Below are 13,319 nucleotides of genomic sequence, written 5' to 3'. Positions count from 1 at the left end.
TGGCATTTTAAAGGATGAATTACTTAATAACATTTGTCCCTTATCCAAAATCTTTGATTTAGTCAGTAATAGCCATAGCACAAATACTTCCAGTATCTGTAACAATAAAATTGGTTTCTCAGGTTTTGGATTTCATATAGTATTGCAGTCTTTTTACTATTTTTAGGTAAGAAGATAAATAAAAAAAATTTATAGTCCCAAAAATTTTAATACAATAAATAAAAAAGTTCCCACTACATTATTAAGGAGAAAGAGTAGTCTCTAACTCTCCATTTGCTTGAAGCTCCTTGACTATATCTAATCCACCAATCAATTCTCCTTTGACGTAAAGCTGAGGATAAGTAGGCCAGTCAGAATATTCCTTTAGCCCTTGGCGGACTTCTTCGTCAGTTAATATGTCAAATGTATCATAAGATACGCTAAAAACACATTAAACATTTTAGTAGACAACATTACTTTTAGCAAATGTGGAGTAAAAATATCAGTAAATTAAATTAGAAGGGAATTTTTGTTTTACTGTCTGAAGTTTTCATTTTAGATACTGTGCATAGATTCAAGTAGCCTTACCCAATTCCATTTAGGATTTGTATAAGGGTCCTACTGAATCCACATCTAGGAGTATCTCTATTGCCTTTCATAAACACCATAACATTATGTTTGTTGATAAGAGTTTTGAGTCTATCTTCTAGTTTCAATGTGGGTTGTGTGGTGCCCATTGCAGCTGCTTTACCAAGGCTGTGATTCTTAACCTTTGCAGTGATTTGGGCTGCATCAGCACCATCAACCCTGTCTACTTGCACATTATTCTTAAATAACATCACTGTAGGTACTGAATCAACCTGTAATCAAAAACAGCACATAAAATAAACCAATGTAATATAATGCTTCATCAAAATTTATTAGGTAAAATCAATTACCTTGTATTGCAATGAGATTTCAGATAACTTTTCAGCATCGCACACAGCAAACTGACTACCACTGGATTTTATTTCTGGAAGGTTAAGCAGTTCTTTTAGAACTTCGGTGACTTGGGAACATTGTTCTGCCCAATCAGCTGAGAAATGCACTACTGATAAGGATGGTGACCTGTAAATTTGTAAAAACATGCAAACTGTTATACAAATGTTATGAGACTTAGAATAACTTTTTGTCGTTGAAAGTAAAATTGTCATAATGAGAAAGATGTAAGTATTGTTCAAATAGATAGGTACCTACATCCAACTTAGATTTTTTTAACAAGCTAAATATAAAAATATGCTTGTGTAAATATCGGTTACGTAAGCAGGAAGGTTATGTTATTAAAACATTTAATATGATTCAAACTTACTTAATAAAATTCAAAAATTGTTCAGTTGTATCTAAAACACAGACCGACATAGTGAAACTATGATAGGTTAGGTCGCTGGATAAGTTTCTTGAAGATAATTTATGAAGAAATGGAAGACAAATTGTCTTATATTATTAACTGACTATGGAAAAACCAGAATCCAAACCAGATCACTAATATAATTAATTTAAAAAGCACTAAAATCTGAACCATTCAAGTATTTCTTCGCAAATTTCCTCACACAACACACACACAAGTGACTGAAGTGAAGAATCAAATTGACGTAAAATAAAACAAACAAAAATTTTGTCAATGTCAATAAAATGTCACTTCTTTAATCGACTACAAATCATCGTTTTGGTGATCGATGGGACCATGAAGCACAAAAAAAGGAAATGTGCATAGATTTATTACGTACTTGTACGGAGTACCTACTAATTCCATGGAGAAAGCACCCTCTTTAACTTATTTTTATTACTTTTTTACGGACTGTACAGTAATTGCAATTAAAAACCGTAGACGGAGAAAGTCCCCGTTATCTTCCATTTCGCTCATACAAAAAGTACTGTCACCGTAGTATACCTTAGATATATAGATATAGAAAGGCCCCGCGGTCTGCCAGAACCAGAAGAAAAGGTCATGCCACAGATGAAAGTTATAGTAATTTATTTATACATGTACAAATTTTTTGACATGTACAAATGTCCAAATGTATTATTTTGTAGCTTTATCTACACCACCTTAAAATGTATTATTTTTTACGGTTCCGTACCCTAAAGTGTTAAACGACACCCTATTACTGAGATTCCGAACAGAATAAATACCTATGGGACGCTCCCATCTTCTGTACAACAAGCGTGATTTGTTTCCCGTTTTTAGTTCGACATGTACTTAGCCGCTTTTGTTTTAAATTTAATAAAAAATATACTATGAGGAGACAAACAAACTACATACCTAAAATTCTAAAATTGTAGATTAGTTTAATCGACTATTTTAGGTAACGTGATTCGATTCATCAAATTTGAATCATTCAAGTTTGAAGTTTCTGTTTGAGGTTACCTATCTTTTTTTTGCTTGAACTCATTGAACTCAACTCAAAAAAAGAACTAGAATGAACAGCGACTGAAATTCATAATATCTTTGACTTATTTATCGTTGTAATTATTAGAACCTAATATTTTTGTACAATGGCGTCTATGTCTACAGCACCAGCGCCTGGTATGCATCAACTCGATTTGTCGAAGCTCAATCTCCACCAGTTGGCTCAGCTAAAGCAAAGACTGGATGAAGTAAGTGGTTATTGTCTCAGTTTTTCTCCGATAAAATCTTAATGGTAATTGTAGAATCACATGTATACGTATTGGTGAAAACCCTATAAAAATCCTTCCCGTAGTTTTTTAGTTTATCGCTTTATACAGACGATAGACGCGATGGGAGACTTCTTTTTATGATATGTAAGGATTTTATTTTATAACACATTAGCGTCCCATCACGGCTTCGCTCGGGTAGAACCATAATAAAAAAGTTGTCTATTAGTCTTGAAGGTCTCTGTGCCAATTTCATCAAAATTTGCCCAGTAGTTTTTAAGTTTATTCATTGCTGGTCCATATACCAGCAATGAATGGTTTGTTGAAATTTAAACGTTACTTTTTATTGGTAATATAGATTACTATGAATTCTCTGTTACTATGGTCCTTAATCAGTTTAAGCTGGAGTAGCATTGGTTAATGTTTTTAATCTATTATTGTATTTTTCAGGAAATGAGTGTATTTCATGAGTCTCTGCAAACACTTAAAATGGCACAAGGCAAATTTGTTGAATCTGGGGAGAGTGTGGAAAAAATTACACCTGAGTCAAAGGGAAAAACAATTTTAGTTCCATTGACTGGATCCATGTATGTTCCTGGCACCATAGCGGATACTGATAATGTACTCATAGATATTGGAACTGGATATTATGCTCAAAAAGTTAGTACCTACTTTTATTTTTTTATTATACTTACTATGGTTTTATTATAGTTTTTAGTTATTTGCTACAAAGAGTTATGAATACCTTTAAACGGATATATTTTTTATTTGTACTATTACAAATTAACCTAAGAAATAGTATTATAACAATTTGCAGGATATTTAGCAATTTACATAATCGGAAAAGTTGAATCTTGAAGTAGTAACATTTGAATACTTTATTCTTAAATTTCCAGGATATTGAAGGTGGCAAAGATTATTTCAAACGGAAAGTCCAATTTGTCACAGACCAGATAAAGAAGATACAAGCGATGGGAATTGAGAAATCTAAGGTACGGGATGCAATCTGTATGGTCATGGAGATGAAACTGGAACAACAAGCGCAGACACAGAAGGCATCCACCTCATAACACTCACATATTTTGCTTAATGACAAGATTTTATTCCTTATTAATTAATATTGAAATCACTAACAGGAAAACTACATAAAAGAAAATTAAAAGATTTTAAATATTTCATGATGAAGTCATTATGTTGTGTATTATTTTATTAGTGATTGAAGATTTAATTTGTAAGATGCTTGAATTTGTGTTACAGTATATATTTCTTTTAAGTTCACATAGTATTTTTCAGTCATTAGTTTTTAATGACATTTTTCCCATTCCTATGAGGTAAAAAATATATTCAGCATCCTTTTCATTATGATGTCAATTCGGATATTTAATTATTATTTAATTATACACCTATTGATTGGTAGCCAACTACCAGATAACAATTGTTTTTGCATTGTGCTTCAATTCTTCTTGATCAAGAGAAACTAAAGTAAAGTAACGTATGCTGGATATTGACCTCTTTAATATTTTGATTGATCAAAATTAATGTAACTTAACATTAAGTAGATCTCTTTTGAATAATATTCTTATGAGTTGTATTCATAAAAATATTTAAGGCATCATTCAAGGCAACATTTTGAAATCTAACTATAACTGAAATATATCACAAAACTAAATAATTTTAGCATTCATATTTGAAGCATAGTTTTACAGCAAATAGTGTTTTTTTCTGTGTCCATGCATAAAGAACAAAACTTTGTTATAACCTGTTAATTAAACGCTAGTTTGTTTAATAAATTAATAAGAGCTTTTAAAACGTTTTTGTCATTTCATCTTTACTTAAGTTACTTCTACTGCTATAGTAGACATTGTATGGAGTTTCGACTACATCAACGCAAGATCAATGTCAAGACAACGACACACAACAAAGCAAGTAAATAGCATGTGGCGATGGTGGCGCTAGTGTGCGACAGGTTGGCGCAGTCGGTTTGTTTCAGTGGGAATAATTTCGGGATAGGGTATTTAAAAGTTGTGAATTCTAAATTAAATTCAGGATATAATTAAAACAACCTAAAACTTGTGACACCAAAATGATTTATTTTTTAATAGGCCAAACTGATAGCGCTGATATCTACAATATAATGACTTATTTAAACTATATTATTTAAGTATCTACAATATGTTTTATAGTCACAAAACAATATTAACTAAATAAGGCAACGACTATTCCTTAAGTTTGTAAACAATTTCTATATGTGTAATAAATCAAATTAATTTTTATTTGAATAATTCTTACATTGAACACGTGAAAAGGTGTTTGGATACAAGATAAACTTTAAATATATGTAATAGAATATAATTTACATTGATATCAGCTTTACAAATAATACATACATTGCAAATAGTATTTATAAGCTGTAATGATACTCTATTTATAGCAAATCTGTTTACACATTTTTATTCTGTTGTGTATGCTAATCTTCATACAAGTTTTACTTACTGGAAGAGGTTGTAAGAGCCGTTTCTATTAATTTCTTCTAATATTGACTGATATCAGCACCTAATTTTAAGTCGTGTACAATATCAGTAAAAATATTCATAGTTAAAAGTAAAAGCTAAATAATTATTTACAGTTAATTACATTATTTCATAATTTAATGCAACGTTTAGTTATTATCGGTACAAAGACTTGTACCTCGCCTTTGGCGTATATCTTGACAATATCGATCCATCTCGTACATGGTCAAATACTCAACAGCACTTTTATTCAATCTCTAATATGATTGTCTGTATCTATATCTGTGTAACGACATAAAAAGAGACACCATGGTGTTCACACGTACTTGGCCATTATCAATACATTCCATTATGCAACAATTTATTTTATTTCTATCTATTGTTTAAAAAACAATAAATCAATGTGTTTCAGAAACACTGCCTTTCTTAACCATTATCGCACAGCATTTGTTATATTGTGGATATCTGTCTATATTCATACGTCCTTCCTCGGAAACAATGTAGAGAATTATCGTGCTAATCGGTATTACACGAACAGATCGCTCGCCTGCTCGGCGAAATCCTTATCTCAAATGGTGTAGTACTCGGGGGCGAAGTCGTTAGCAAGATTGCTAAGGAAGTGGAAGTCAGAGGAGGAGTTGGAATTGTCCCCAGCGGGGGCGGCGTGCGTGGCCTCGTAGAACTGCTGGAACGAGCCGTAGCCGTCTCCGCATTCCGCGGCAGTGCTGCCGTAAGCCTCATTAGAGCCCCCACTCTGGGAATTCCCAGCTGCGGCGCTGTACCCCGACGCTGTCGAGGCCTGCTGCGCACCATACGTGTTTGCGTCATAATACGCGTTCTTCGTATATTCATTCCCATGCGCATTTTTCTGTCCCTCTGTTCCATAGTAGTTATGTGAATGATCGTGCTGGCCATCGTGGTAATGATAGCCGTAATGGCTGTTAGGATACGCCATATGCTCACCATAACCTTGCGATTGGTCGTACCCGGGATGTCCATAACCCACTTGATCCTTGCCATAAGCTGGGTAGCCGTAGTTTTGATACATTTCGTGTGGGTACGCTTGTCTCGATCCTATTCCATTTGTAGGCCTGGCTGGTGATCCATCCTGCTGTCTAGCATGCTGATTTCTTCCATAAACGTGTTGATCAGCACTTTGTATTGCTGATCCATAACCTTCGTAGCTTCGGTTACCTTGTGGGTATTGTGCCAATTTGCCCACAAATTGCTTTGAATCCATGCGGAAATCAGGATGAGGTACAAATTGACCAGGAGGGGCGTTCCCTCTAATGACATATGGCGGCATTGCGTTGGGCACGGCTTGGGGATGAGGCGGACCTGGAGGCGCATTCGGAGGTGAGGGTCGCGGATAGTGACCAAGGGGACTCTGATGCATGCTGGACGTTGTGCCCGGTGTGGATGACGGGGTCAAATTGACAGATGAATATTTCGCGCCATCCGGTAGTCCCGCGATTGTACCGAGGCCATCTTTAGAGGAAGACGGCGAGACTTTGGCGTCTAATGAAGGCGAACGTTTTCGTGATTCTTGTTTAATTCTCTTCGCTAAGCTCCTAGGGGCTGTAGGCACTGCATTGACGGGCGGGTGGGCGTCCCTCGAGTCATCTTCAGCTAATTTGTCAAGGGAAGAAGATGAGGCGACGCTTGAAGCTCCGTCGCTGGCGAAACTGTTGTTATTTGTTGCACTGGGTGTGTTGTTGTTTCGAGTACGTGAGGCGAGCTCTGGCAAGTCTTCTGCTGGGGAACACAATGCGCCAGGGGGTAGCTCACATCCTTGACAACTTTTCTTGCCAGAGAGTGGGCCGTCGTCATCCAGGAATTTGTCAAGGCCGGTCTTTGAACTCTTGCCGCCCTCGGATGTCGTGGAGTCTTTGTCATCACCGTCCTCGCTTTTGCTGAGCGTCTGCCTTTTGTGTTTCATTCGTCTGTTTTGAAACCAGACCTTCACCTGTAAATTAAGATACATACATTAATAAAGTTTTTCCATTTCACGTTATGTAATGTTGTCGTTGTTATTCGCTTATAAATGCGTAGTTTAACAGTCTCTTTTTAGAAGGTCTCTGGCTCTGAAAGATCTCGGATAAAGATCGTCATTTGTTTATTTGCGATTTTGGGTATGTGCTAGCAGGCTTAAAAATAATTGTAGGAGGTTGGGTGCCCCCAATTCGATTTTGTTACCTGTCTTTCAGTGAGGTCGAGTGACGCGGCGATCTCGATGCGTCGCGGTCGACACAGATACTTGTTGAAATGGAACTCCTTCTCTAGCTCCAGGAGCTGGGTGTTTGTGTACGCAGTCCGCAGCCTCCGTGGCAGGCCATTTTCTAAAAAAAATTAAAGCAAATTTTAATATTTCTTTATCACAAAATGGAATTAAAATATTTACAAGTTACAGCTGATATGTTAGGCTATAACAAATAACTCGCATAAAAACAGGTAGTGGTGTCATGAAACTAACAGTAGCTGACAATTAATTTTATGGAACGCTATTCCTGGAAGCTTTCAAGAACAGTTGCGAGCCGCGGGTACGCTTTCCTTTAATGTAATAACTTGATCGCATGTCGGAGCGCCGCCCTTGACGCCATTGTGTCGAAACGCTGCTCTTTTTATTTTACCACAAAATACGAATTGGAATTCGAAATTCAAATTACAAAAGGGCGGCGAATAATGGGCCGATCGCGTTCGCGTGCGGCGTTCGTGTGTGTTCGCAACGTACATTATGCATTTAGTGTAGTTTTTAAAAGAGTGGAATAAAGTTTATTTTTGAATTGGTCGATTGGCGGACGGGGTGGTGGGGTTGGCAGTGGTGGCGCTTGATTGACGTGGCTCGTCAGTTTTCTGTTTTGCTATTGGACAAGGGCAGCTGTCAATCATACCGAGCGCTGCCCTAAGTTGCGCTTCGCTGGGCAAAATACAAAGCGGATTAGGCTAGGAGACTCTTCCATTTACATTTAGTTAAGCTATATAGGTAGGTAACCTATATAATTTAAGTTTTATTTGCAGTAGGTATAGGTACTGCACATCCTACTGAAGTTCCCGTATAAAAGTTATATTGTTTCCTAATTTAGCCCCAGTTGAAGTTACTGCAAATGTAATTAATCCCAGGGAGCGCATACGTCGAGCGGTTGAATGTTACCTACTAAATTACCAGTGTACTGGAGCCGAAACTCGATAGCCCTTGGTCAGCCACTAGAATTATTATGAGTTGTGTGTACAATGCGTGACAAAAGTGTTCACGAATTAAAATAGATCTCTGTCATTTTTCCATCATTCGTCACTTGGTTTGTAGATATTTTTTTAAATAATATCTAATAATCTTTATTCAAAAAAGTAAGAAACATTTACAATAATAACTTAATAAATAGAAATCATCATGGTACCTGAGCTATATAGCATGTAAAACATCCTGTGTTTCAGGTGATAAAATTCTAAAATTTAAAACTAAATAAACAATTTTACATATAAAGTATACGTTATTATAGTTATGATACCTACTTAACAATAATTAAGGATGGACAAATTATATTTTGTTAGTGAGGTAATCTCTTCAGCTTACATGACGTTTTTGATAAGCACATTTCAATATCTTAAGAACAATGTAAATAAAAAGAAGACATAAAAACGTCCTATATGTAACAATATAGAATCGCATACATAATGCTAAACTAAATCAATTATTATATAAAATTTTAGTAGTAGTAACTTTAAAAGGGTATTGCCGTCATCAAAAGAAAGCAGAAGGAGCAGAAGCTTGAAACGCCACAGATAAAGCAACGACTTGTGAGCGCGCGTGTACCCGAGGATGTATACCCGAAAGCTGCAAGTTGGTGAGTTTTTGCGCTAAAACAGGCATGATTATGCAGGCTTCGTGGCGTCGTATAATGCGCACATTATCGCAGCATACATTCCGATCCACTGCACACCGACAAAGTTGATATTTTGTCGTAACTTGTGTTTCCGCATTTATTTTCTGGACGACGCGACGTGGCGAGTTTTATTGTAATATAGAATTGTTGGTGGTTACAACAGATCTATTTGATAAGGAGAACTGATATTTGAAAATTATTTAATTGAAAATATCTTATATTGTGTTTTTTCATTCTATTTACTACAAAAAATTCTAGGTGTGTCAAGAAATGTCCTGCATTCTTAAAAAAAATTACACCCCGAGGAGTATTTAACCCCTTGAAATGCTAATACTCCCGAATCCCTCACGTTGTAAACACGGTGTAAGGTAATAAATGATCGCGAAGTTATGTCGGCTTGTTTAACCCCCGATTGTGGACACGGGCCTCCGTCCGAAGATTTACTGCGGATTAAGGGTCACTTACTACTAAGGGTAAACGTTCCGCAACCAGACTGGCCGGAACTGGTATATTTTCAGCTGGGTTGGTTGGAATTGGACATATTGGAAGCAGTCCACTTTTGGTCTGACCGTAGCCCAGCTCTGGTCCTTACATTGCTCAAGTCAAGAGTCGACTTGTCCGCACATAATTCGATGGTATCGCCGGCCCCACTCGCTTTATTGAATTATTTCACTCTAACAAGTTGCCGGTGGTCAGCAGAGTGCGAATTGCCGTGTTCATGCTTTAAAATTATTTAAATTGAAATAATGATATAGCCAAAAAATCTTTTACTTACAGTTTTAAAAATACAAATAAACTCACAATGTAAGTTTGTTTAAAATAAGAATTTACCATTAATAAATGGCCTTTGCGGCGATCGGCCTTTTAAAGTAGTAGTAAACAATTTGCGAAGGATACGTGCGGCCCCAACTTGAAATAATTAATCAAGAGCCAAAGGATTAATGCGGTGGCCAGTTGGTGGGATACCATTAGAGATCGTTCAATGCCCCTAAACTGCGGTTGTATTGCTGAGCGGAACATGTGGCGTGAGTGGGGAAACTCACGGAAAACGACTTATTTGTTCCTTAATCTGGAATTCCTTTTTCAAATTTAAAATTCTGGTTCTTGTTTTTGTAGTTTCTGTTGGTACTACTTATTGCATATCGTTTGAAGCACAGAACTACAAGAATGCTGTGCATATTATGCTGTGTGTATATTTCTGGCACGAAAAGTATTAGCGTGTGGAATGAGAATAGACAATTTACATTTTTTTAGTATCTATCTAATCTTGCTAATATTATTGTGATCTTGCAATTTTATTATTGTACCGCTTACGGAAATAGGGATTTGTATATGGGCTTGTTTAGGTCACATGTTTGAAATTGATAAAGATTTTATTAATGTGGCTTGTATGTATGTGCATAGTAACAAGTAGGTACAGAATGATGATTCGTTAGCAATATTACCAATATAAATATACATGCTTGTAATACTTTAGTCTGACGGTTTATATACGACCGGCAACTTTCTGCCAACCAAAAGGACATAAAATCTCAAGAACAAGTGAAATGTTTACAATAAAGTTTTCCAGTGGCAGCATGCGTGGCACACCGGCTTCCAGCTGATAAAGCACCAACATTTATTTTGAATGTTACCGCTGCGAAGGAAAGTTACCAAGGGGAGCTCCGGGAAATATTACGTTATGAGGTGTGAAAAGCATAAATGTAAAAATTCAATATTTCAAACGCTAAACGTGTAAATTTTTCCGCAATTTTTGTCGGTAACAGCGCCGTTTTTGTAATCGCAGAGGCGCTACGAGCTACAATTTGCGTCGTAGAACCTCTACGAGTGTGGAATATAATGTTTGTGATTTAGTAAATAAGGGATGATGAGTATTTAAGTTAAATCGCACTTAATCCATACTAAGATTATAAATGTTTAAGTGTATTTGTGTACTTCTTTCTCGTCAAAACTATACGTTGGATTGCGGTGTAGTTGGAGAGTAACAGTATGAAATAGATAACTGTTTTCTGTTTTATGCGATTGCATCATTTGTTAGTTCTCTTAGAAAGTAGCTAAAATGTTATTTATTTATATTGGAACTTTAGTAATTTTTATCTGCGCAATCTAATCATTTTAAAGAAAGAAAAACGTATGTGGTAGGTTACTAAAATTTAGGTGGTTAAAGTATTGCAATCATAGTTTCTACATGGTAAATTGAAATTTTGAAAATGAAATGATTTGTTGTTAGAGTCCAGGATAACAAGTTAAAGTAATACATTTATAATATGTTAATTTTAGATTGTTTTAATAAAAAAGAGATATTGTAGCCTTCGCAACCAATTGTACAATCATTAACAAAAGTCCTAATTCCGCAACTGCCAAAACAAACCAACGGAGTTGATCAAGTGAACAATCGATCATGTTCAGATTTGTATTTTTCCGATTCTCTGTATCTCTGTCGCATCAATTATAAGCGGGGATTACCGCAGACAGATCTAAGACGTCCAATTTCGTTTGCGGGCGAGTCGAAGGAGGGGAGCGTATCAGGAAGTGAGTGGGATCTCCTTATCAGCTGATGAAAGCCCTTTCTGATTATGCACAGGTCATACTACAGTTACAGATGGGGTAAGATTTTAGATTTGAAGTGTTATAGGGTTTGTGGTTTGAAGTAATCATGCTAAGATATTCGGTGGTGAATTATTAGACAATTTCAAACCGATCTACCGATATTAAAGTTTATTGGAGATTCGATTTTGCAATTTGCGTACCTATAAGTAGTTAATAGCAGTCTTTTCTTGATTTTCAAAACATAATATCACCCAAATGACATAATTTTGTAGTAGGTACCTCTACGTAACGTGTTGTCCAAATTTGTTCGCCGCCGAAGACAAAGTTTGCAGCGTTAAGTTTGTCGAAAATATTACGAGTGTCGTCGGATCCTAAATCCATTTGGCTGATACAGGGGTTATTAAAAGTTGTAGCAGACGTGCGGGTCTCGTTTCCAGTTTGACAGGCCCGCCCCGGGGACCCGTTCGATTTTGTCAACTGAGGAAATTCATTAAGGACATATTACAAAGTTATTTCCCCCAACTCTTTTGTTTACTGTCCATTTATATAATCCTATTAATATTATAAAAGTGAAAGTTTGTGAGGATCTGTGTGTATTTTGAAGAATGGTTGTTACTCTTTCACGTGAAATTTACTGGACGGATTGTTATGAAATTTGGTACACGGGTAGAATATACCCTGGAATAACACAAAGCGATGCAGATATAAAATTATTTACAGTTAAAAAATATTTTTAAAAGAGCTAAATGATGCGTTTTCCGCAACGTAAGAACGACCTTTACTATCTTTATTGGCTCGTGTCAGAATATGCAAAGCATTTAAGACTGGTGGTATTTAATTGCCCTTGAAAGGGGACAAAAAATTTACTGTCGGGGTATAAATAACGGTGCACTTTTCATAATCGCAATTGTCGCCGGGAGAATATTTAGTACGCAGTAAAAGCGTCCCGATTGTGCTGGGGAGGGGCGAGTAGTTGGGGTGAAATCTTAACTGAAGTATGTGATAAGATGCATTTTATTTAGCATCTTCGCAGGTGGAATGGCAATTGTGGTGTTGAAATGATTAGATAATATATAAATGTGTGACGGATAAGATTTCATAAAATTATTTTTTAAGACTTGTGTCTGTATTGTATACTCAGTAACAAGTCACGTGGAAGTAGAATACACGAGCGAGTTCATGACTGAAATCGTTCGGAACATATAATCATCATCACCCAAGTAATTAGTTTAAAAACTTACATGTATAAGTAAAAGTATACCAATTTTATGAAATTAATCTCATATAACGTAATAATGACTTTTGTAAAATTAAGTACTACTGCCAAGCAGGTCAGTTATAAAGGTTATAAACCAAGTTACCAACATTCTAAAAATAACCGACGCACAAAATCAATTTGGCTAAAGCCAAACTTAAAACAAAGAATATCGTTAGTAGGAAGTGGGCGCAAAGAAGCAAGGAAGCCACGGGGCGGCGAATAAATTTTATTTATCAAATAAAAAGGATGGCTGGCTCGTTTTTCACCGCGTCGGGACATTATCGCTCTTTTAATTATTATCCCGCCGATATTTTATGCCACTCGAGCCTAGCTTAGGCACATTGGCGGAACGAGAGATGCTCTATTTTCATACAAAAATAATGATAATGACCAGATAATCATACAGAAAGATAACATCTCTGTATCATAATAAGGAAAAAAACCTGAGGTGATCTAAGTGTATATACTCGTATACACGAGTACTAT

The 13,319-nt window shown here is 36.0% G+C and overlaps 3 protein-coding genes across 5 annotated transcripts in view; 1 reads left to right on the top strand and 2 right to left on the bottom strand.

Annotated features, from left to right (window-relative positions):
- Positions 1 to 188: 188 nt before the first annotated feature.
- Grx3 (Glutaredoxin 3) lies at positions 189 to 1,606 on the bottom strand. Its single transcript, XM_053750121.2, has 4 exons — positions 1,328 to 1,606; positions 918 to 1,086; positions 568 to 839; positions 189 to 419 (listed from the first exon to the last, which is right to left on the bottom strand). The coding sequence occupies exons 1-4, from the start codon at positions 1,375 to 1,377 to the stop codon at positions 242 to 244; spliced, it is 669 nt and encodes a 222-aa protein (XP_053606096.1). The 5' UTR covers positions 1,378 to 1,606; the 3' UTR covers positions 189 to 241.
- Positions 1,043 to 4,443, top strand: Pfdn5 (Prefoldin 5). 3 transcript variants are annotated; one of them, XM_053750124.1, is made up of 4 exons: positions 1,043 to 1,184; positions 2,534 to 2,616; positions 3,085 to 3,294; positions 3,531 to 4,443. In XM_053750124.1, exons 2-4 carry the CDS (start codon positions 2,548 to 2,550, stop codon positions 3,702 to 3,704), a joined length of 453 nt encoding a protein of 150 aa, XP_053606099.1. In that variant the 5' UTR covers positions 1,043 to 1,184; positions 2,534 to 2,547; the 3' UTR covers positions 3,705 to 4,443. The 3 variants fall into 3 exon arrangements, with proteins under 3 accessions (XP_053606099.1, XP_064292256.1, XP_053606098.1); XM_064436186.1 differs by lacking the exon at positions 1,043 to 1,184 and adding an exon at positions 2,139 to 2,214; XM_053750123.1 differs by lacking the exon at positions 1,043 to 1,184 and adding an exon at positions 2,361 to 2,381.
- Positions 4,444 to 4,711: 268 nt separating this feature from the next.
- Positions 4,712 to 13,319, bottom strand: part of pb (proboscipedia) — a 47,266-nt gene continuing 38,658 nt past the window's right edge. The window contains exons 3-4 of the mRNA XM_053750115.1: positions 7,341 to 7,483; positions 4,712 to 7,110 (exon numbers count right to left, since the gene is read on the bottom strand). Of these exons, the coding sequence (XP_053606090.1) occupies positions 5,713 to 7,110; positions 7,341 to 7,483 (1,541 nt within the window). The 3' untranslated portion in view covers positions 4,712 to 5,712. The remainder of the gene's footprint in view (positions 7,111 to 7,340; positions 7,484 to 13,319) is intronic.

This window comes from Plodia interpunctella, chromosome 9 (assembly GCF_027563975.2).
Source record: "Plodia interpunctella isolate USDA-ARS_2022_Savannah chromosome 9, ilPloInte3.2, whole genome shotgun sequence".
Taxonomy (NCBI): Eukaryota; Metazoa; Arthropoda; class Insecta; order Lepidoptera; family Pyralidae; genus Plodia; species Plodia interpunctella.
This window is presented reverse-complemented; position numbering and strand designations above follow the sequence as displayed.

What these genes read in the sequence shown, in the direction of transcription:
- Grx3 (XM_053750121.2), bottom strand. Translation starts at nt 1,377, where the DNA reads ATGTCGGTCTGTGTTTTAGATACAACTGAACAATTTTTGAATTTTATT. An exon ending in CAATTTTTGAATTTTATTAA is followed by an intron (nt 1,087 to 1,327) that starts GTAAGTTTGAAT and finishes ACAAATTTACAG; the next exon opens with GTCACCATCCTTATCAGTAG. An exon ending in AAATCTCATTGCAATACAAG is followed by an intron (nt 840 to 917) that starts GTAATTGATTTT and finishes TTTTGATTACAG; the next exon opens with GTTGATTCAGTACCTACAGT.
- Pfdn5 (XM_064436186.1), top strand. Translation starts at nt 2,154, where the DNA reads ATGGGACGCTCCCATCTTCTGTACAACAAGCGTGATTTGTTTCCCGTT. An exon ending in TCCCGTTTTTAGTTCGACAT is followed by an intron (nt 2,215 to 2,533) that starts GTACTTAGCCGC and finishes CTATGTCTACAG; the next exon opens with CACCAGCGCCTGGTATGCAT. An exon ending in TAAAGCAAAGACTGGATGAA is followed by an intron (nt 2,617 to 3,084) that starts GTAAGTGGTTAT and finishes TGTATTTTTCAG; the next exon opens with GAAATGAGTGTATTTCATGA.